The sequence below is a fragment of the Macrotis lagotis genome, chromosome 5 (assembly GCF_037893015.1).
Source record: "Macrotis lagotis isolate mMagLag1 chromosome 5, bilby.v1.9.chrom.fasta, whole genome shotgun sequence".
NCBI lineage: Eukaryota > Metazoa > Chordata > Mammalia > Peramelemorphia > Peramelidae > Macrotis > Macrotis lagotis.
Window position 1 is genome coordinate 188058876 of NC_133662.1, and position 24202 is coordinate 188083077.

At 36.5% G+C, this 24202-nt stretch overlaps 1 protein-coding gene across 5 annotated transcripts in view; it reads left to right on the forward strand.

Moving 5' to 3' along the window:
- Positions 1 to 3604: 3604 nt before the first annotated feature.
- Positions 3605 to 24202, forward strand: part of SMOC2 (SPARC related modular calcium binding 2) — a 251190-nt gene continuing 230592 nt past the window's right edge. For 4 of the 5 annotated variants that reach the window (XM_074188072.1, XM_074188071.1, XM_074188070.1 and 1 more), the window contains exon 1: positions 3605 to 4160. In XM_074188072.1, coding sequence (XP_074044173.1) covers positions 4071 to 4160 — 90 coding nt within the window. In that variant the 5' untranslated portion in view covers positions 3605 to 4070. The remainder of the gene's footprint in view (positions 4161 to 24202) is intronic. The other variant, XM_074188073.1, reaches the window with a different exon arrangement.

Sequence of the window (24202 nt, forward strand, 5' to 3'; positions counted from 1 at the left end):
TGAGGTGAGACTTTTTCTTTCCCCTTCCTCTTAAGGATACTTTTTTTTTTTAACATCTTGTATACTATCTTCAATAGTTGAACAGCTAATAGCAAAACAATGCCCTCTTGTAAACATTGATTTGAATGGCTATCATAATCAAAGTTAGCATGTATGTTACCTGCTTGTTCCTAAACCTTGGTTTACATAGTCAAAAAGTAATTTCAAAAATGGTAGGATGTGTGATTTGAGTGTTAAATGTGTTTTGTCCTTTTGTCACATGAAAATGTTTCTGTTTAGCTCTGACAGTTATTTTTCATTGTTCTTTAAAGTTTGACTCTTTTTCTTTTATATTGTTCAGAATTAAGACTTTATTATGTAAAGTTATAAAGCCAAGGATAAACTATTTCAGAAATGCTGGATAGATAGGAATATTAGCCGGAGTTGGGTATGAAAAATTCCCTTGTTACTGACAGCCATCAAGAAGAATCAAGCCTTGGTCTTGTCTCTGAACACTCATCAGAAAATCTCAAAAATTTACCTGAAACCCTTTGGCAAAATTGGAGTAAAATGCATATAGCTGATACTCACACCTTCTTCAATTACATGTGGTATTTTTTCAAATACTGTCCAACTACAGGTCCAGTTTGCAGGGTCCAAGAACATTCTTTTAGGAAGGCTTGACTTACAAGCTTCACTGGAGCATAGCATTATAATATATTCCAGAGACTGTCTAGTTTAACTCTTATTTGTATAGGAATATTCTCCACAAAATATCCAACAAGGGGCCATTCACATTATCTTTGAAGACTTCTAACAAATGAGATAGTGTATATTGTTTTTTTAATTTTAAAGCACCATCTATTTATTAGTTAATATTAATATCATTATTATTCTTTGAAGACACCATATTTTACTTTGTGATTGTTCAGTCTTTGAAGTCCTGTTCAACTCTTTGTAGCCCCATTGGGATTTTATTCGTAAAAATACTGGGGGTGGTTTACCATTTCCTTCTCCAGCTCATTTTACAGATGAGGAAACTGGGGCAATGAGGACTAAGTGACTTGCCCAGGGTCATATAGCTAGTAAGTATCTGAGACAAGATTTGAACTCAGGAAAATCAATTTTCCTGACTTCAGGACCCCTACTCTATTCATGGTACCACATAGCTGCCCTCACATTTCACTTCAGGAAACCTCTAATTTTTAGAATTAAATCTTTTCTCTGCAATTCCCAACTATTGCTCTTCTTTCTACTGCCAAGTAGAATGATTCTAATCCCTTTAAATGATAGTCCTTTTGAGAACATGATGGCTACTGTCAAATCATCTCTCTCACTTTAATAAGGTATTTTCACTGCTTTTTGTATGTTATGATTTGATACATTCCATCATAGTGGGTGCCATTTTCTTCATACTTTCTTACTCATCAGTTTGCTTTCCAAGTAGCTCATATAAGCTTTGAGCAATTTGTTCCAACTTTCACTAGCACTGATGAATCCCCAAACTCAACTACTCCATCTTCCCTCAGGGTCTAGAGTTAATCCTGAGAGGCTAGGGATGTGTATCTTTCTAATGCTATGGACTCTCCATCTGTGTGCTTTCTGACATGAATATCATTTGATTGGAATGAGTCAAACAGACTTAGTTTTTAGAAAAGGGGTATTTACTAAAGTAGTATATAGTAATAGTTTATATAATACCTCCCCTAAAAAAGTCTATGACATATTATTCCACCAGTACATACAGAATCCAGAGGCAAGTAGACTCAAGCTTATAGAACCCATGTGGCAAAGTAGTACCTCTCAATTTCTATAAGTTCTTTTAAAGAAGTCAAAACTTTTCCATTAGATATGGTGGAATCTTTCCATTGGTCTCTTGGTAGTGTCTTGAATCTGTGCTCAGTTTGTCCTTGACTTATGATGCAGACAGTGCCACCAATCAGTTGTTCCAAGGATGCTAACTAGAACACTGATGGGAAAAATCTTTTGGACCCTTTGAAGTTTTTAGTGTCTTTTCTTGAAAAAAGGAAGGGGAAGAGACTATTCACCAAGGTCAAGGCCAAGGTTCTGCTCCTCCCCTCCTGGATAGTTCCTTCTTAGTGTTTAATTAGAATATTCTGTCTGCTTCTGGACCAAGCACTTGACTCTCATTTCCATTTTTATAGACAACCCATAGAGAATGACAATTTCCTAAGTCAATGCAAACTTCTGTAGAATATTACTTTGATTGATAAATTACTTTTTCTGCACTTAGAGTTTTTGATTCATTGGTTTAATGGAGAAATAATCTCATTTGGTTAAAATATAACTTTAGTTTTATTTAATTAACTCAATTAATACCCTTCCCCCCATACTTACAATAAATATGGCATCCAGAATTGAATATAGTCCTCTGGATGTACAGTGGGACTACTATCTCTCTTATTTTGACTGAAGTTTTAAAGTTGATTGTTTTGGCTGTCATGTTGCATTACTGTCATATCAGTATATGATATGATACTACCTTGTAGTCTCAGATCTTTTCATATGAAATGTTATGTAATCATCTTTTCTTATTTTGTACTTGTGAGGTTGATCTTTGGAACCTAAGTGAAGGACTTTACATTTATCTTTATTAAATTTGATTTATGTTAGATTTGATCTGATATTTATGTAATACATGAATTAATCAATCAGCCGATCTTAGCAGAAGAGATGCTGCAGTGAAGAAGAGAAGAATCATGGAGAGCATGTAAGATATAGAGGTGGAAGGTACTTTAGAATATCATTGAAGAGCATTGAATTTAGAGGCAGAGAACCTTGCTAACTGGCCAAGCCTTTTGGAATCTGGGTCTCAATTTTCTCATCTGCAAAATGAGCAATATTATGGGAGGATATCTTTATTTTCCCTTTTCCTTCAAAATCTGTGCTTTTAAATTACAAATGAGGAAATGGAGACCAAAGAGAGAAAATGCCTTGTCTTGTGCCAATATAGGTAAACATTCACAACCAGTCCTCTGCTTCCAAACGCTGTATGTAGTGCTTGTAGTGAGACTGTCCATTTGGGAGATTGCAGGAGGGTTGAACCAACATACTCAGCTTTCACCTGAAAATGCAGTAGTAGGGCTGATGTCTCTCTCTCTCTCTCTCTCTCTCTCTCTCTCTCTCTCTCTCTCTCTCTGTGTGTGTGCGTGTGTGTGTGTGTGTGTGTGTGTGTGTGTGTGTGTGTGTGTGGAGGGAGGAGGAACTGACAGTAGGGGGTAAGGAGCGATGGCCCTTGTAGTCAGTGACAAAGGTGGGGGCAGGGAGAGTTTAGGAGTAAATACACATCCATGGACATGCACGCACACACATTTACCTCTAAATTTTAAATCACCTCGCTCGCTTCTGCCCTGCCTTTTTTCAAGCCAGGGGCAGAGATAAAAAGATCTCCGAAAAGGAAGGCCTCCGACCTGAGCTGGGAGGCAGCAGCAGCAGCAGCATCTGATCTGATAAGGGAGCTGAGAATAGTGGCAGCTTAGGAAACCAGCTAGGAAGGTGGGGCCGAAGCGTGGTGGGTGGATGGGACGGTGGTGCGAGGGGGTAAGGGGTGGAATCTGAGCGAAAAGGGGGGTTGGGGGTGGTGAGGGTGAAAGAAGGAGGATCCTGGAAGTTTCAGAGAGGATCTGTCAGAAGTGAAGGAAGCAGAAAAAAGGACTCGGGAGATATCTCTCCGTGCCCGGAGGGGGAGGTTATAAAATCCAAACAGCAAGGAGGGGGGGGTGGGAAGAGAATAAAGGAAGCGGCAGTTGCATCTCCCCCACCCCTCCCCCTCAGCCCCTCTCCTCAGCCCAGCCCAAATTTCAGAGGGGGCAAAGAAAAAGCAGATCCCAGCCCCAACCCAGGAGCAGAGGAGGAGGAGGATCGCGCCGGGTCGCACTCACTCTCCAGCCTAGCAGGAGATCCGAGAAAAGAAAGCCAAGGGGGTCAGGGAGGAGCGGTGAGACCGCCGGGCTTTAAAACTCTCGGGGCGGCCCCTGTCAAGGCCCGTGCGCGCGTGTGTGTGAGTGTGAGTGTGCGTGGGCATCTGTGCGCGCGTGCCTGTCCCGGGGCCGTCTCCGCTCCGGACCAGAATGGTGTTCCCCAAAGTTTGGTGGCTGCTGCCGCTGCTCTTCCCGGAGCTGCTCCTCCTGGTCCCGGCGCAGAAGTTCTCGGCTCTCACGGTAAGCCCGAGGAGATGCCCCCTCCCTCGCCCGCTCGCCCGCTCGCCCCCGCCCTTCCCCGGCCCTCTGGGAGGCTCCTGGGCACGGGAGGAGCCCCTCCGCTCCGCACGCGCGCACCCCCGGACTGCCCTCTCTCCCCCAGCCCGCACCGCTCTCTCGGTCCCCCGTGCGCCCTCTGTCCCCTCCCAGCCAAACTGCTCTCCTTCCCTTCCCCAACCTCGGAACAGGTTGGTTCGCGGAGCCAAGGAGATCGGATCGGCCACTGCGCGTCTTTTGGGGGCGCCTCTCCTCTCCCCCCTTTCGACTGGGTGCCTCCGCATCCCCGTTAACTTTTGGGGGGAACTCGGGGGGGTAGAACAATCACTTGTCTATATCCTGTTAGCGCTGGGGTCTGAAAAGCTGGGGATCCGGGAGCCCCCCGCCTTCGCGCTTAGGCTCCCAGAGGAACGAGCGCTGGGCGGATGGGGTGGATGCTTCAGAACTCGACTCCCCGGCTTGTGGGCTTCCTGGACCGATGAGAAAAATGGGTACCAGAGAATAAAAGAAAAACTGGGTCATTGGAGCAGGGTGATGGACCATGCTGGTCCGAGCTGACAGGCAGCTTTGTGGCTGTCAGATAGTCCAGCTCGCCCAAAGCCAGGGAAACCCACTTGATCTGTGAAGCAGGAACTCATGCACCCCACTCTTTGGTTTCTGTCCCCCACCCCCCCACCCCCTCGCCATGTATGGGCTTCATTTGGCCTCTGTTGGCCATCGGTGATTCTTACTCTCCTAGGGACCAGGGAACTGGGGGTAGGAGAGGGGAGATGGGAGCGATGGGACAGAAAAGAAGCAAGAATGGATATTGTTTCCCCCCTGAACTTTAATATAATAGAGGAACAAGTTGCTTTCATTTGTCTTCCCTCTCTGGGAAAGGCTAAGGGAGAAGGCAGTTTAAGTATGAGGTTAGCCTTAAGTCTCCTGGGCTTGGATCCATCCTTAGGTTTATTTCCCTAGCTAGGGCAAAAATCCTGCATTGAAGCAGCTCTCCCAAATGTGTGGGTCATCCGTGGTTGACCACTATGTATTTTTTTTTCTTCTCAACTGCAAACTTCTATGAGACAGTCTCTGGCTGTGTCCAGCACCTTATGCCAGAGGCAGAGCTATGTATAGGGGATGGGTGAGCCAATTCATTAGGATTGCTAAATAAACCATAAACCTTTCCCTAGCCAAGACCTGAGGTTTGCAGCTAATGGCTCAGTTCAGTCTTCTTACCGCGCTTGCAGTGTTTGCAAAGCTATAATTAATGCAATCTGCAGAAATAAAAACATTCCACTTAGATGTGTTTTTAAACAAGTGCTTGAGAAAACACGAAGGTAGAGAGAACACCTCTTGTCGAGAGCAACTTTTAAGTGGTGAGGGATGTGTCCTAAAGGTGTTTATTATATTAAAAATAAAGACAGTTGTGAAATGAGCTGTTTTCAAATTCTACTTTTCAGCAAGTCTAAAACATTTTATGTGAGATTCTTTAAAAGCGAGAGAGAGGGAGAGGGAGAGGGAGAGGAAAGGAGTTAGTGAGTTTGACTCCTCATACCTAAAATTCTTCACAAGAGGTCCCCCAGTACCTGTCTTATAGCTCAGGAATCAAAAGACCAGAGATTATAAATTGCTAATTAAAAACATTAAAGGAATGGTTTCATAGACAGATCACTAGACAATCATTTCATCACTCAAGTAAAAGCCAGTTAATTAAGTTGAAATATATATATATAATATATGTGTGTGTGTGTGTGTGTGTGTGTATGTGTGTGTTCAAGTGATATATTCAATTCATAGATTGTTCCTTGAATATGACACCAGTGCCCCCCTTCCCCCAAGAAATAACAACAGAAACTACTGAGATCACTGAGGGAAAAGAAGAGATGGTCAAAATTTCTCCGTTCTGACATTAGATGATTGTTGACTTTGCATTGTAATCAGCAGACTAGGTAAATTCTCATGAAACCAAACCGCGGAGTAGATTATAGTAGGAGCAGCAGCCACCCAACTGCAAGTCATTGCTTCTCCCCTCAGCTTTTTAAGTGTAAAAAATACAGGTTACTCCAGGGATATCTGGGGTGTTCCAGCTTTGTTTGATGCATTGTGGAAAAAACTGAATCAAATGTTTACTTAAATATATATTTTTTCTTTTTCTAGGTAGATTATTCTATGTGTATTACAAACTTTCTTTTATGGAGTTTTTTGGGAGGCAGGTGGGTAGAAGAAGATTCTTAAAAGGTTTCTATAGACATTTTTTTTCATGTGGGTCAAGATTAACCCTGTCTATGTTTATGTGGGATTCCTACCATGAAATTGAAAGTATCTCCTGAATACTACCACTTTTTTTTATAAAATATATATAAAGCACTAAACTTGTATTTAATAAAAAGCATTAAACTGGTAACAAAAATTTTTTTGTTATGATAATATTTTTAAAATAAATGCTTTATTAATTCTGGGCTAGTGGAATATTTACTTTGCATCCTCATTTTTTCAATATTTTTCAATAGTAATAAGCAAGCAAGTCAATAGAAGCTTTATTGGTTGGCCATCAGACTATTTTTATTGATAACCTTTTTCAGAGGTATTTTTTCAAAGGAATGTCATACTGTTTAAAAGAGTTGCTTTGTATCTCAAGTGGGATGTCATTGTCTGTAACTTAGGTCACATGAAATTCTTTAAAATTGTGATGGAACTGATTCTTCACTGTTGTGTCACTGGGGAAAATAATCTGCTGACGTGCAGAGAGAGTGTACATTCATTCATGCAGCCTTGAGAATGTTAAATTTCATAATTCTCGATGTGTATATCAGGCTGTGGTTTAGGCAAAACGAGGGTGGCAAGTGAAGCAAAGTTGATAGTTCATCTGTTCCTTCCCGGACCACTCATTTGTCATTGCCTAGTGATAGAAAGTCATCTTCCACTAAGACTGCAAAGTTTATTGATGACTAGATTTTACCAATAAGGTAACCCTTTCTACTTCTCAGCCCTTTTTGTTCTCAAATACACAGTGTGTCATGGTAAGGAAAATGATCTTAAACATATATTCATTTGTAGTGGTGTGAATCACTAATCATTAAATTTAAAGTTTTGAATTTTCCTCAGAAAGTTCCATTTTCTTATTACTGAGCATTTGGAAAGAATAACCTGAGAGCATCCTTTCTCATTAGCAGTTGATGACTCATTCTACCTACAGGTTTTATCTAATATGTTTAGAATTAATTTCAATCAACATTCATCTTAGCATCTACTAGACTACCCTAACATTTTCTTTCCTTTCCTGTTTCAGCAAATCCTAGGATAAGGCAATATCAATTTTTCATGTCAACAAATGACTTCTTTCATTTTAATACTCTTGGTGGGCTAAGAAATTATTTTGAGAAGCTCTTGTTAGTCACATTTTATTTAACTTTTCCCAAAGAACAATTTAGGAAAAAAATACCAATTTATGGCATGAATGTTGGATCCTTTGGATTCTAATTTCAGCTAGTCCAGTTCTCATAGTTTTCCACTGAGAAAAAAGGGGGTAACAATATATGAAATCCATTCCATCAAAAGTTTTTAAAGTTAGTTAATGGTAAATGCTGAATTTTATTCTTTTCTGTTGCACCTGGAGTGACTACTCAGTTTTGTTCTCTACTTTTATCCTCTCAGATTCTACTGGATGACCGTTTCAGGAACTTTTCATGCTACTACTTTTTTGCTTTTTTTATTTAGTCATCTCTGTTTATGCCTCTTTCATTTTTCTAGCACAAGCATCACCAACTCTAATCTATACTATTTTTCCTTCATTCTAAAATCCATTCATTTAATTCTATCTGCTACTATCCTGAGTGGAACTTAGGATCCATCTGTATATTAAATAATTAAAAAACTTGCTTTTAATGCATTTAAGTATATGTATACCTTGAGAAAGACAGAGAAGTGGACACTATCTGCCTACATATACATTAAAAAAATGAAAAGCAGTTTCTTCTATGCTTGGTCAAAACCATGTGTCAATTTGACTGAAAAAGCCAATATTGATCTGAATAAAGTAGCAAGAAAAATTCTTCTCCATTTCTGAGAAAATTATTCTTTGAAATAAGTTATCAGTCCCTTTAACAGTTTCTTTCATTAGCTGTTAAATATTCCAGGGAACCAATGTGGTTTTTTTCCTTATTTTCTCATTGCATGCCCTTTGGAGTATTTAGTATCCTGAGTAGGCTTTATTTCAGTCACTGGTGTGAAATGTACCACTAAGGTAGTAGAGCTAAAGAAAACTAAACACAATCAACATTTTCCAACTTAGAAACCCACTTAGATGGCGTCTCCAAACCCAAACATTTAGAAGAGTTGCTTTAATTTTGACTTGAAACCAAGACCATAAATAAAACTATAAGCAGCTCCAGATCCTAATAGGATCATGCAGCAAATGGGCACTGGGGCAGCAGAGGTTAGAGTAGCTCTGACAATAATGCATGGCTCAGGAATTCTCCATCAAAATAAATCTTTAAGACAACTCAGGCTTAAGGACTGAGAACTATTATTAAAGTTCAGTGGAACCTCTGATTGGAGGTCCTAGGTGTGATTTGCACATACAGAATATCACACATAGTATTTTTTCCAATGCAAGATATAAGTTTAAGGGAACTAGTATGGCACAGTAGATAGAATACTGGATTTGAGTCAAGAATACAATGTGTGACAGTTAAACTCTTACAGCCTCTGTTAACACCAATTGTAAAATGAGGCTACAAAGCATCCCTGTCACTGGGTGGTTGTGCAGATCAAAGAAGATAATATGTGTGTAAAGCATTTTACATATCTTAAAGCATTATATAAAGTTAGAGAGATCTGAAAACTAAACCTTCAGAACAGATGACACATATAAAAGGCATTTTCATTTTTACCCTACTCATAGCAGATATTCTTGAGATGAGAGATTTGTACCCATGAGACATCTTTGCAAGTTGTATAAACAAATTAGCATAGAATAGAGGAATGAGTCCTTAATCAATCAAGGGACCTGGAGTTTTAAATGTATCTATGCTACTTGCTACAGTATGATTTTGGACAATTTGCTTAAATACTCTAGGCCTCATTTTCCCTCACTGCAAAAAGAGAGTTGGACTATGTAACCTCTACGTCCTACCTGTCCAAACTCTAAGTTTTACAGTTGAAAAATTTGAATTGTTTTATCATAGTTCATTTAAATAAAAACTCAAGAGGGAGTATTTTGTCAATTCCTGATTTCATCCATAAGTGAAATGAAGAGTCTAAAAGAAAAAAGAAAGAAGAAGAAATTTGTCTGGTTATATCAAAGGCTGTAGAAAACCCCAAAAGAGAATGGAATCCAATAAGAAGTTAACTAAAAGTACTATTTTCAACTTCAAAAGCTGAAATATTATTAAATGAGGGAAAATTATTGTGTATACAGGAAGCATTAAGATAAATTAATGAGTTTGTATAATGGAATGGGTTTCAAAATTAATTCTCTTTGAAATAAAATACCTAAATATTAATTTTGAAAAATTCTCCCTTATATAACCCTGACTGGCAGCCATGAACTCATGGATTAGTCATTGTTTGACATAACTGGTACCTCCTCTTTTTTCCTCTTAAACATCTTTTCATTTGACTAATTTGTCTTTTTTTTTTTCCAATGCAAGAAGCACTGATTCTGTGTAATTTACTGTTAAGTGCTAGTTACAAACATGAAATGGTCCCCACCTGCAGGGAACTTACATTATACTTTTTTGCTTATCTTAGTTGTCATCTCTATTTATGCCTCTTTCATTTTTCTAACACAAGCATCACCAGCTCTAATCTATACTACTTCTTTCATCCTAAAATCCATTCATTGATTTTGTTTTTTCTTTTTTAAGGCATGGCTGAAATTTTCCAGTTGCCCTAATTTCTCTCCTTCCTATACTTTCTCTTATATACTGTGATTACTTCTCCTGTATCTTTCTTGCTGCTTTGGTGGCAAAAACAGGAAAATGAGCTGCTTCTGCTGGGTGGGCCAATGACATTATGTTACCCCCAGGATGTTACTGACACCATCCATTAGCAGTTTCCAAGACTTATGGCGGAAGCATTTTTGAGTAGAAGAAATTTTAACTTTTGAGGTTGCTGGCAAAGACTCTTCAAATCATAATGAAGTTTTAGGAAAGCATGAAGAGTTGTAGGTAAACACAAGTAATCTGCAGTATGTTTGATCAGTGGTTCAAACCACTTCACTACAGTGTCATTAGGATAATCTATTAGAACAATTACATATTGGAGGCTATGTAATTGGCTGAATTTCAGTTAACTCATGAAGAACAAGTTAACCAGTTTAACAAGAAAAAAATTTAAAAAGAAAAAGAAGAAGCCCCTAAGTAATTTAATGTGGCCTCATTTAAGTTGGGCTTTTTGCTTTATTTATATTTTACTTTCTTTAGTTATCAAGGGATTGGAAGCAATTGAAGTTCCCCTATCTGGTAGCTTTAGGCTCAGAAAAAGAAATGAGAATTCCTTTGTGTGATTAACCAGACCAAATATTCTTTCTTCCAGGAACCAGGGTGATTTTTCTTTTCTCTTGCAATGAATAGATTCCTGAAGGCCCTGGACAGATTCCATTTCACTTGCCAGCCTATAATTCCATAAAGGTAGTTCATAATTTCCTAACCAATGTCAAAGATGCTTAAAATTTTTTAATGGGTGATCATTTGATTGGTTGTTGTTAAGGAAGATGATGATGATGTTAATGAGGGCAGCACCTCATACAGTCCTATTCAATTAAATCATTAAAACTCAACCTATCCCACGGAAAATATTCAGCTAAATTCTCTGCCCAAATTTGTATAGTGAAAGCTTGAATATATTTGCCTAAGTGATAAAAATTTCCTACCTACCTTGTAGAAATAGTGGAGACAAGTGTTTTATCATCTTCATGACTCTGGAAGGTATTCTGGGACATCATAGGATAGATCATAGTTTTAAAGAATGAAGAAACTTCTGGTCCAGCTATTTCATTTTATAGTTAAGGAAAGTGAGAATCAGGCAGCTGTTAATAACTGAATTTGAACTCTGGTCTTCTTGACTTTAAAATAAATTTGCTTTACCAGGCAACTCCTCTGTGTCAGTTATATCTTCTTTTTGATAATATTCTACTACTGCTATTGTTGCTATTGCTATTAAGGTGTTACTATTACTATAGTAACTACTTTTACTGTAACTGCTGCTTGACAAGAATCATCTCACAACCCTATGAGATAGATAGTATTATTACCTGAGGAAAATGAGACTAAATAAGTTTAAGTGACTCATTTAAGTGACTTAAGTAAGAATTATATAAAGCAGGATTTGAACCAAGTCTTTCTGACTCCAAGTTCAGTGTGCTATTCAATATATCATATTAGCTGGCAAAATAGTGAATTTTTGTTTTCAAAATATTTTGAAAAGTTGTGGGCAGAATATATTAGTGAAGTGAGAAACAGCTTATATACTGATCTTTGAATTTCCTTTTAATTTCAGAATTTCAGAATTTGGTAATTATTGACACTACATTGGAGACTAGTTTCATCAACTAATTTCTAAATATATCATGACTCTCCTATCTAAATAAAATGACATGAATTTATACTTTGGAGACCAGTTTCATCAGCTCATTTCCAAATATATCATGATTTTCAATGATGAATGTAACACTTTATAAATTGTATAAGGTATTGCTCAATTACTTTATGGTCAAAGACTGCTTTTTGTCTTGACATGAAACTGGATTTATACTTCTTTGTTCATGTTTGCTTTGCTCTTTCTGTCTTCTGAGGAATCAAGTAATTCCCTTTCTTTAGTTTATGGCTGCTTTTTTGCTATTTATAGATTAAAACTTTCAGTAAGTTTTTTTCAGATCTATCTGACTCTTAATGACCCCATTTCAGGTTTTCTTGGCAAAGATCCTAGAGTAGTTTGCCATATCCTTCTTTAGCTCATTTTATAGATGAGGAAACTGTGGCAAGAAGGGTTAAATGACTTCTCCAGGGTCCCACAGCTAATTCCTGAGATCAGATTTGAACTCAATAAGTCTAGTCTTTCTGGATCCAGACCTAGAACTTTATTGTGCCATCTGGTGACTTAAAATTTTATGTGAGTGTGTGTGTGTGTGTGTGTGTGTGTGTGTGTGTGTGTGCATATGTGTGTATAGATATACTATTCATAGCTATTATTTTTGTAGACTATAAATAACCTCCCCCTCCCCAGAGAACCTGCCATATATATATGTATATATATATATATATATGTATATATATATATATATATGGATTTTTATTTTGGATATTGGCATTTTTCCCAGTGATACAGATTACAACCAATGTATACCTACCCATTCCATGAGACTCATACATGTCCTTGGATAAATTCACCAAAAAGGATACATCCAATCCTAGTAACTGAGGAGACTAATAGATAAGCTGTCTCCAACAGATAAACAATGCAAATCCACAACATAAATAAGCTTCAGATATCCTGAACTTTATTTTTTCTTTTTTTTTCAAAAATATACTCTATTTCATTACGAAGCCTTTAATAAAGATATTGTACATCATAAAAACTGATCATTTAATCATGCTCTGAAAAATGTCAATAATGGATTAAAATTGGTTTTAAAATGCTTTAATAAAGTTAAGATGTTTCTACAACATTTAAAATATAATAAATATTTGAAGTATTATATCACTTCATATGATGCATGCACCTGACCCTTTGTGTGCCTTGACTATTCAAGTAACCAGAAAAAAGCTTTAGTGTTCAACAGCCTCAGGACTATGCAAAAACTTCTGAAGATTTTGAGGACAAAATTTCTATACTATTTCCCACAAATACAAAAATTTGTGTATTTTGCTATAATTGTCTCTAAAGGATATAAAATATATATATATATATATATATATATATATATATATATATATATATAAAACAAAGTACTGTCAAAGATTGCACTTGTCAAACTACCCATTTCTTCTTGGCTAATCCCTAACCAGAAATATTCCTTCATTGCTAGATTTATGCATTGCCAAACAAGAACAAGTAGTTTTGTTCCATAATAAAATGGTTTCTTTTCAGATATTGGCTCTTAGCTGCTAACATTTAGAAAAATAGCTACTAAAAAGATACTCATCTTTTGTGCTCCCTTTATAGCACTTTGTAATTTATCCAGTACATTCAAATACATAACTGCATTTAATCCTGACAAGAACCTGGGGATATCAGTATTATTGTTCCCATTTTGCAAATGAGTCTTAGAGAGGTAGACTGGTCCAAATTTGCAAATACAATGATGGGTTCTAGATTCAAGCTGGGGTCTTCATAGTTCTTCTCTTTATTAGCCTCCTTAATTATTCTGCCGCACAAGAAATACAAAGAGCTAAGTTATGTGTTTTTTGCAAAAACAGAAATTGACCATTTAAAATCATTCATCACAGAAAGTACAACTATAATTAGAAAATCTAGGATTACTTAAGTGAAAAGAATATATTGGAGTTTTGTGATAATGCAATTTATTAAAGTTTTGTTCTAAGGAACTTTAATCTTGAACTCTATAGAGTCTCAGTCACTTAATATATTAGATGATACTCATTTTTGTGTAGTTTCAAAGTTAGAATGGGTTGCAATGTCACATTAATAACCATGGACAAATCAACTAATCTCTGTTAGCCAGTTTTCTCATCTGTACTGAAAGATTTGGACCAGATACTTCCAACCTTGTGATCTTGGTTCTGAAACTGAAAGGAATCTCATAGACCATCAGATCCAGTACCCTCATTTTATAGAAGAAGAAACTAAGACTCAGGTATTTTTATTGATTTACTCAATTTCATATAGGTCTTAAGTGGAAGAGGCAGGAATTGAACCCTATGCTTTGGGGCAGCTAGGAGGTGCAGTGAATAGAGCACCAGACCTGGAGTCAGGAGGACCTGAGTTCAAATCTGGTCTCAGACACTTAATAATTGCCTAGCTGTATGACTTTGGGCAAGTCACTTAACCCCATTGTCCCTTAAATAAAAATTCTAAAACAACAACAAACCCCAGTGCTTTTCTACCATATCATGCTGCCTCAAGAATCAATTCTAGAGCTGACAAGTGGCTATGCAATGATCAATTGAATAATTTTGGCCTACTCTACTTAGAAAGTTTTCTCTTATTTTGAGCTGAAATTTAATTCAGAGTTGTTTATTCCCTGTGATTTATACTGCCCTTTTTAGCTACACTGATTAGTCTGCCTCTTCCATGATACAACTTTTCATATCCTCGAGTCAGTTAACATGTTCCTCCTTTGTGTTTTCTTCAATTTCAATACTCTTCAGATCTTTCAACCATCCTTAGTTTGCCATTATTTTTAGATAATTTACATTCTATTTGTCCTTCTCTGACTGGTATCAATATTCTTTTAAATATTCAGTGGCCAGATCTGGGAACAATGATAATAATCCAGGATATAGACAGATGATGAATCCTATGAGTATGGCAAAGGTTAGCTTGCTTATTCAGGATGATTTACTTCTCTTAAAGTAGGCTATGATAGCAGTTATTTCAGTTGACTCATATATTGCTTGCAGACATCCAAAAACCTATGGATTTTTTTCATGTATCATAAAATCACAAATCTCAAATATTATGCTTTTATAGTTGTTTTTGACTAAGTACAAGTTACAACTGTCAAGTTAAATTTTGTGAGCTTTGGCCTGTCCACAGAAATTTTTGTGCCTAGGGAAAGAGTGGGTGATATCACCTGGGGTATGACCCTTTGCAAAGAGAAGCATGCTGTGAGATCCAGAGGTTTCTCTATTTTTGAAGGCACTTTCTATTGCTGAGAAAACTAGATGGGGGAGAGACTAGACAGGGGCCAAGACCTGAGGAGTGATCATCATAGGAAGTAATATACTTTAAGATAACATTGAGGGAGGGGCAAGGTAAGGAAGAAATCATTTAGGGTAAGATCACTGAAGATGTGTGTATGCAAGATGACTTAGGAAGAACACCTAAGTGTCAGTGCCTTCGAGAAAAATTCCAGTCATTCCATCTTTATTAAAATTCTGATTACTGTTTTTCAATGAGCTACAAATATATGAAACTCAGTTACCATCTCTATCATATTTTCTTCCTTACCTAAGATAATCTCTCAGAATTGAATATTATGGCATAGTCCCCAGACATGGCATTTCATCAAAAAAGGGGGTAATATTATACATTCTACTTTTTTTCTCTCCCAAAGCTCATGGCAATTTTATAAATATTATCTCATTTGTCCTCATGACAGATACCCTTCCCTGCCAGGTACAGATATATTCAATATGTATATATTTTTGCTTTTTGTGAGCACCTCAGGGTAAGGAAAGTGAGCAGTAGCTCTGACCTGAACATACATGTCTATTATAAGTTATAACTTTGCCAGATACACGGATATGTGCTTATGATAATCAGTTCTCTATACTTAAAAGATTTACCTCTTGGAGGCAGTTGCCAAAGATGGATCTTTCTTTTATTCAGAGATATAATCCAGGTGGAGTCAAGACTATTTCCCCCACTCTTGGCTTTCATTTCTACCTGTCTTCATAATATCCTTTTATACACTGCCTGAAATACCCAGGTGCTATCATTCAACCAGTGTTTGAAAATGTTTGACACCTAACTTTTTTGGAAATGATTTTCCCTAGTTTTTCCTGAATCCACCACAGGAGGGAGCTCAAGAACAAACATCATCTCCTCTGACTTTGGGGGATGGGGAAATGAAGGTAATGAAGGGAAAGAAGATTTGGAGTAGGGCCATCCACCTGAAAGCTTCTCTATTCATGTCACTGACATCTGGGTTGCAAACACCAGCCCCGCCTCACCTAATGTTTGATCTCAGTTTTCATGTCCATCTTTCAAAGCGTAAATGTTGGGTTTATTAGGATACATGATGCAAAATTGTGGAATATAGAAACCTTAGAGCTAGTTTTTTTTAAAAAAATCTAGTAAAATCTGAATTCCCAGATTCAATATAAGACATACAAAACATGATCTAAGAAAAGGGTTTTCTGGTGTTAATGTTGAATTTTCTGTCTCTCTCTCTCTCTCTCTCTGTCTTTCTCTCTCCAATCTGTTTCTTTCTTACCCTGGGGGAGTTTTAAGAGGGTCTCTGCTTGTTGAAACATTAGGTTGGTTGATTTTGCATGTTGTTTTTTCCTCTCATGGCAATACAAGTTCATTCAGTGAATCAGATTTTATTTAAAGAGATGACATAATTTATTTTTTTTTGCCAGATTTATAGGTCTGTGTTTCAGTGTCCTCAAGGGATGGTCATTCTCAAGCATGTCACATTTTATGATGAATTTTGACCTGAAAGGATTTAGCTGCTACAAAATTGAACACTGTGCTGAGAGTTTCAAAGTCACTTTTTTCACTAAGCCTTTTCCCATAGAGACTTCAAATATGGCTTCATGAAAAGAATACTTCATTTGAAGAGCTAACTGGCTCACCTTTTTTATAGCTTTTTATTGATCCTGTATTTGAATGATAAGTAGAAGCTACATACGATTTCCTCAGTACGAATAATAGAATCTTGATTTAAAAAAAAATCTTGATAGACCCTACTCTTATTTAACCATCACTATCCCTTGACCCCACCCTCACTTACCAACACTGTCCTTTGGCCTCCTTTCCATTCTACTACCATACACTTTAGTGTATTCACTGAAGAAAACAAACTTTTGCTTACTATAAATGTGCTTGGAGTTCTCTCATAAAACTAGATTTCCATGAAAGGAAAAGGGGGGAAAAAGCAAAAAGGTATTCATTTTCAATTAATCTCCCAGCTTGATTTTCCATAGTTTTCCACTTTACTAGAGGTGAGAAACCTTCTCTTACCAGAAGCATAAAAGTTTCTCCCTGGGGTCTTTATCATGTATCAGGCTAAAGATCTTCCAAATTGTGGAAATTACATAAAAAAGCAATGCATAACATGAACAGAAGCAATTCAAAAATCATACTAATTTTCTTGACACTTAACATTTTCAAAACACAAAAAAGCAACTCTAATGTAATAACTTTGTATGTCTACCGATTATGAGCTAAGAACTTAATGTAAATTCTAGAACATTTGTACCACTATTAGTTTTCTAACTAATCTGTTATATACAGTCACAGATGACTTTCAGGTTTTATTTCATATAGCTTCTTTCTAGGTACTCTATTCATATCAGACTTGCTCTTCTCCATATGCATCCCACATTTTCACCCTGAATTTTCTAATCATTAATCCTTTGTTCACATTATTTCCTGTGACTTGGATGACTTCTTATGTTCACTTCATCTACCAAATTCCTACTCATTTTTTAAAATCCAAAGATAATAACATGCCCTCCCTAATAACCATCACTAGTGGGTATTTTCTTCTCTTAACCATGTATTATATATTATAATATATCATATTTATTTGTGTATATTTCCCTACAAGTTTCTTAAGGATGGGGACTATATTTTAATCAAAAGAGTCATTGTAGCATAATAATCAATGATATTTAGATAACAATTTGGAGTTTACAAAGAGGTTTATATACATATGTCATTTAGGTCTCACAATTACTCTGTGAGCTAGGGTCATTATTCTCACTCTCTCAAACTGAGATTTTGCTAAATGACCTACCTGCTTGTGATCATATAACCAACAGGTATCAGAAGGGGAATATGAAACCAGATTTTCCTGAGAACAAGTTTAGTATTCTGTGCTACTAGATTCAAGCTCCCTTATTCTATCTGTGAGACCTTGGAAAATTCTCCCTAAACCTTATTTTCTTCATCGAAATGATAGGGTTAAACTATATGACTTCTAAAGTTTTTTCCAACTCCAATGTTCTGTGATCCAAACTCTGTATCTTTTCTCATGCAAATCATACAATTGTAGGCTTTAAAAATGTTTATGGAATTGAATCACAGGCATGGTTTGATTGAATTACGTGTGAAAATATTGATTCACAATGTAGTTCTTACAATGTATGAGACCTATTTTAATTCATTCATATTGGCATTTATTAATTTCCTATTATGTGTCAGGCAGTGTGCTGCTAGTCACATTATAACAGAGAACAGTTTTGTTGGGTTTTATGTAATTCCATTACAGCTAACAAGTCCAAAATAAAACGTTCTTTCAAAGGATTGCCATTGGGCCACAAGATATGATGACTCTGGAAAAAAAGTGTTTGAATTTCTCTATAATGTATGTTTGGGGTCTGTATTTCTGACAGAGGGTTTATGTCATAGGTTTTTTGGCAGTCTGGTGAAAACTGTAGAACCACAGGAAAATCAGTTACAGTGAGATACATTTATCAAAACATTTTTTAAAATACAAGTTTGCCAACTTCAGGTTAAAAACTCTTGCTTTAGAAAATGACACCAGAGAAATGCATAATGGTAAAAAAGGATCAGTTTTATAGAGAATGATAACTAATGGTTAGAATGAGAATTCTGTTGATATACTTGCAATGTTGGGAAATAAAGAAAGTTTCTCAGCATGTTGGGTAGATGCCTTGTGGTGGCAGATTTATGAAAATCCATGAACAAGAGTAACAGTGTATTCAGACATGCAAAGATTGTGATCTACTTTACTGGATTGAGTATCCACATTAATGAAAGCAAAGAGTCTTTAAAGTTGCCTTCTATGTTCTTATTGTCAACATGTGTCTCTATTAATATGTTGTCAATGGATATTACAGTCTGTGTTTAGTTAGCATGAAAAAGTCCAATCAGAAGGTCATTAAAGCCCTATTGGGGTTTGGGGGGCCATGATATATAGTGGATACAAAGGAAAGAGCACCGGCCAGGATTCAAATCCTGACTCTGTTACTACCTGGATAATCTTCGGCAAATCACTTAACCTCTTGAGGTCTCAGTTTTCTCATCTGTAAAATTAAATGAGTCTGAGGTAAATAGCTTGATAAACTTTTCAGGGAGAGTAAGTGGGGCTTGACATCACTCTTTTATTTTTATTAATTTTTTTGCAAGGTAATGACAGCTAGGTAACTATTGTGTCTGAAACCATATTTTGAACTCAGGTCCTCCTGACTCCCAGGGCCATTGTACCCACCTAAATGCTCCTTGGCATCATTTCTGCCCCACCTTAGGACTAGATATATGATTCTCAAAAATGCATCACAGTTTTAATCTATTTTTTATTACATTTTGTTTCTCTAAATACTTCTTTAGGGGGAAATACATTCATTTTCTAAATAAAAACTAGTGAAAAAGTGAAATTCAATATACACAAATTCCTTTTAAGAAGAGGAAGTTTGATGGAATATTAGAGTTGGCCTTGGGCCTAGGTTCATGTACTGCTTCTGACACATCCATACTGGTTGTAGGAACCTGAAAAAGTCATTTACCTATCACTACTCTGAGAAACTCTGCAAGATTATAAGATGCAGAGAAGTTCATGAACTTTTTTGATAAGAGAGTTCCCTCACCTGAGTTTTTCTTATACCACGATCCAGGTCTAATCTCTATACATTTCTTTTCTTTTCTTCCCCCCCCTTTTCCCCAAATTAATCAATCTAATAGGCATAATGTGATACCTCAAAATTGTTTTAATTTACATTTCTCTAATAAATAGTAATTTTGAGCATTTTTATATGACTAACAAGTACTTTTTATTTCTTTATCTGAAAACTGCCTGTTCATTTCCTTTGACCATTTATCATTTGGGGAATGACTTGTATTCATATCAGTTTGACTTAGGTCTCTTATTTCCCACCTTTATCTCTATCTTTTCTTAGACTTACTCTGTTCTTCAAATTTAGGTACTCTTATACAAACAGAATTACTTCTAATATTTCAAAGACAATTTCATTTTCGGGAAGAATTCTGACTTTAATGGAAAATATTTACATTAATACATTACATTAATGACAATACTTACAAATTTTCTCACTACAATATTAAATGTTCTCATGAAATGGCAGCTTTTAGCTTATGTTTTAATTTGTTTGCAACCTAGATTTGACCCCTTATAACCTTTTCTATCTCAGTCTATTCAGACCATTTTATAGCAAGACAAAGCTGACCACATGGTAGTTAAATGCAATTTACCAACCACAGGGTTGGTCAGATACCCTTCATGTTATTGGAGTTCATCTTGTATTTTACTGAACTGTCTCAATTTTTGTCAGGATCAATCATTATCTCATAGTTGAATTCTAAACATAAAAATATGTGTGTGTGTTCATATGTGAAACTTAAGTGTCTCCTATTCTTTTAGGTTCCATTGGAAACTTAGTTTTATATAAGTCATTCTACTTAAATCTGAATGGCTCTGTATACTTGATTTTTAAACAAAAATCTGACAGCTCTAACCAAACACAAAGTTGTTTACAAGGTGATCTTGTAGCCAGGGTGCAGAACTCGAGAAGAACAGCTGACATTGCAGACATTGTAAGGTTTACAAAACATATTACACGTGTTTTGTCATTTGATTCTCATAACAGCCTGGTGAGACAGTTGCTATTATTATACCCACTTTATAAATTAGAAAAAGCAAGATAGAGAAGTTAAGTAATTGTTGGGTCATACATCTATTAAGTATCTGAGGCAGAATTTAGATTATAAATCAGCTCTTTCTCCCAATCTGGAAATCAGTCAGTCAACATTTATTAAGGATCTACTATGTGCTAAGCAAAATATGGTCCATACCCTCAAACAAAGTAGAAATGGGATACATAGCAAATAATTAACAGAGGGAAGGCACAAGAATTGAGAGGATTGGAAAGACTTCATGTAAAAGTTGGAATTTTTGTTGAGACTAAAGTAACCCAAGAAACTAAATAGGTGGAGTTGAAGAAGGAGAGTTCCAGGCATCAGGGACAGACAGGAAGTGCTTGGAGCCAACAGATGCACTATCGAAGAGTACATATTGGGAAGTAAGATCTAAGAAGACTGGAAAGGTAGGAATGGGCTAGATGATGAAAGACTTTGGTTGCCAAACAGACCATTCTATATTTGATCCTGGAGGTGATAACTGCAGGTGACACTGGAGCTTATGGAGTATAGAAGGAAAGTCACTTGGGTGGTTAAATGGAAGATGGATAGGAGGAGGGAGAGACACTTGAGGCAGGCAGACTCACTAGCAGGATGTTGCAATAGTGAAAAAGTGAAGAGTTGGTGTCAGGTGTGGGGTGGTAGCAATAACAGAGGAGAGAAGGGGGCATATTTGAGAGATGTGTATATCCTAATTTATGTATTTTAATTTTTGGATTTTCACAAGTTACAATTTCTCTCTCTACTTAGCATCTCTCCAGTAGACCCTGTATTTGCCTGATCCTTTTCCTGGGACTGGCCCATTAAGAACCTAGAATCTCCTCCTCTTCAGGGTGGAGGACCAACATGTACAAGAATTTTGCCCTGGGTCCAAGACTTACTTTACTCTATTCTAGTTACTGCTCCAAGATTTAGAAAAACTCATCTGCAGTAGGAGGCCAAGGAAAAGATTAGAAATGGAACAATCACACCAGAATCACATATTTGACTCTTTGCCTCAGGGTTCATGCTGATAATATTTTGCTATTTTTATGCACCTGCAATATTGGTTTAAAAGTAGGTTTTGATACTACTTGTACTTGAGAATGTTTTTTTCTGTTTTCAAATTTAATTCATTCAATGTTCAATATATCCAAATTAATGTTGATATCAAATTTTAGTGTCTATGCATGTGTTATCAATCCCATTATTTGGAAAAGTAATCAAGACACTGTTATATGCAGAATATATATTATAAATCTGTGCTGTTAGGGAATCTTTTGAAAATAACTTGACTGATAAAATATTTTAAAGATCAGAAATTTAGTTACATATAAGCTTAAGTATATACCCATAAAGCACATGTCACATAAAATGTGAATAAAAAGTTGAAGCTACTCAGTACAGCAATAACCCCATCAAATTGAATTCCACACACCCAAAAGAAGCTTTCATATCTATCAGATTAAGAAGGGTACAATCTTTGCAAAAAGTCAAATAGGCAATAGAGAGAATATTCCATGGCAATTGTTTATACTTCCTAACTTTTTAGAGGAGTTTAATTGTGTATCCAAAAAACAATGAAGTTTACCTGATATGTTTTCTTTTTTAAGTCTTTTTGAACTTCTAATCTGAATCATAAATTAAAAGAGAATTTCTCACTAGATTTTTGACTGCCAGTTTGAACCTGGCTGGAAATACCACAGAAATAGGTGGTATTTTTTTTTTTTTGAGATATGCTGATGCTTTTGCTTCTAGCTCCAAACCAGAGATTGTAATGGAATGTAAAACTGAGATGGGTGGGGGTGGGGAGGGGAAGAGGGAAACAACTCAACTTTTGTAAATCTCAGTCAGAGTACAAGATCAGTTCGAGTTTGAAAGGAATGTGTATATGGGGGATGATTTACATTTTATTCCAGTAGATCATTCCACCTGCTTTTGGTCTAACCCATATTTAATTTACAAAGCAGGTCCCATACTCATAGCTACCTACAAGAAACTACATTGATTGTCACATTGTCTTAGCTTGTAATCACAGGCCCTGTGATGGAGGGGGAAAACAAGGGGAGGCTTTATCTTTAAATCAGCCTTAGAATTTAGGTTTATGGGGGACAGAGGTGGGAAAGGGGAAGGGCACCACCATAAATCAGTAGGTATATGTGGAATCATTGGGAAGGAAATGGGAAACCATCTAGTATCATTGCTAGGAAAACCCCAAAAGGGGTCATGAAAAGTCAGACAGAACTGAAACACAACACATGTGAAATCAATGAGTTTTGAGTGCTTCCATCTCAAGTCTTGCCCCCTCCCCCCTTTCCTTTCCATCAGTTTCCCTATAATGCTTAGTATATTGAGATGTTTAGGATGCCTGTGCTTCCTCTTGGCAGGGCAACAGGGACCCTGAACCCTTAGGACTCTGAACTACTCACGAGGACTTTTCTTAAAGTAAACCTAGCCTTATCAAAAACGTATTAACAAAAAGCTATATTAACAACAAGAATTATCACATATTATATCTTTAAATTTTTTTTTTAATTTAAGGCAATGGGATTAAGTGGCTTTCCCAAGGTCACTCAGCTAGGCAATTATTAAATGTTTGAGGCCCTATTTGAACTCAGGGTTCTCCTGACTCCAGGCCTGGTGCTCTATCCACTGCACCATCTAGCCGCCCCCTCACATATTATATCTAATATTTCTATAATGTTTTAAGATTTACAAAGTACTTTACTCATTTATTTCATTTAATCATTTAATCCTTACAACAACCCTGTGAGCTAAGTGCTACAGACGGGACCACAGACTATCTGTCTGTCTGTCTGTCTCTTGTCCCTTCCTCTGACTCTGACTTTCTCTCTCTCTCTCTCTCTCTCTCTCTCTCTCTCTCTCTCTCTCTCTCTCTCTCTCTCTCTCTTTCCCTCTGACTCTATCTCTCTCTCTGTCTCTTCTGACTTTCTATGACTTTGTCTCTGACTGTCTCTCTCACCGACTCTCTAATTTTGTCTCTGACTCTGTCTCTATCTCTATCTAAATTTTTGTGTCTGTCTCTCTCTCCTTCCCTAATACCAGTTACTGAAAGTCCTAGATTAGATTGGTCTTCATTTATTTAATTTTCTGAATAATGTTAGATTGTCAAAATTCCTACTTGAATATATATAGTATATTATATATAGGAATATATATATATATATATGAATAAAGAAGTATGATAAGCTTTGCTATAGTGATTTGAGATTTCTGAATGACAGATGCTATATCAGAATAAGAAGGGAAATTTTCCAGATTTATATTTGATTACATCTTTTTCATTTGATATTGACATCTATTTTTTGAATTATTGGCTATTTTCTAAAGTAAACTAGATAGAGATGTTTGCATGAAAGACTGAAACAAGGAGAGAAAGAAAGGTAAGTTTGAGAAGGTAATAGTAGGGAAAGGAGAGAGAATAAGCACCAATGATTGATTGAAAAGACTAAATTGTCAAATGCATCAGAATTTCAGAGGTCAGAGTTCAGATT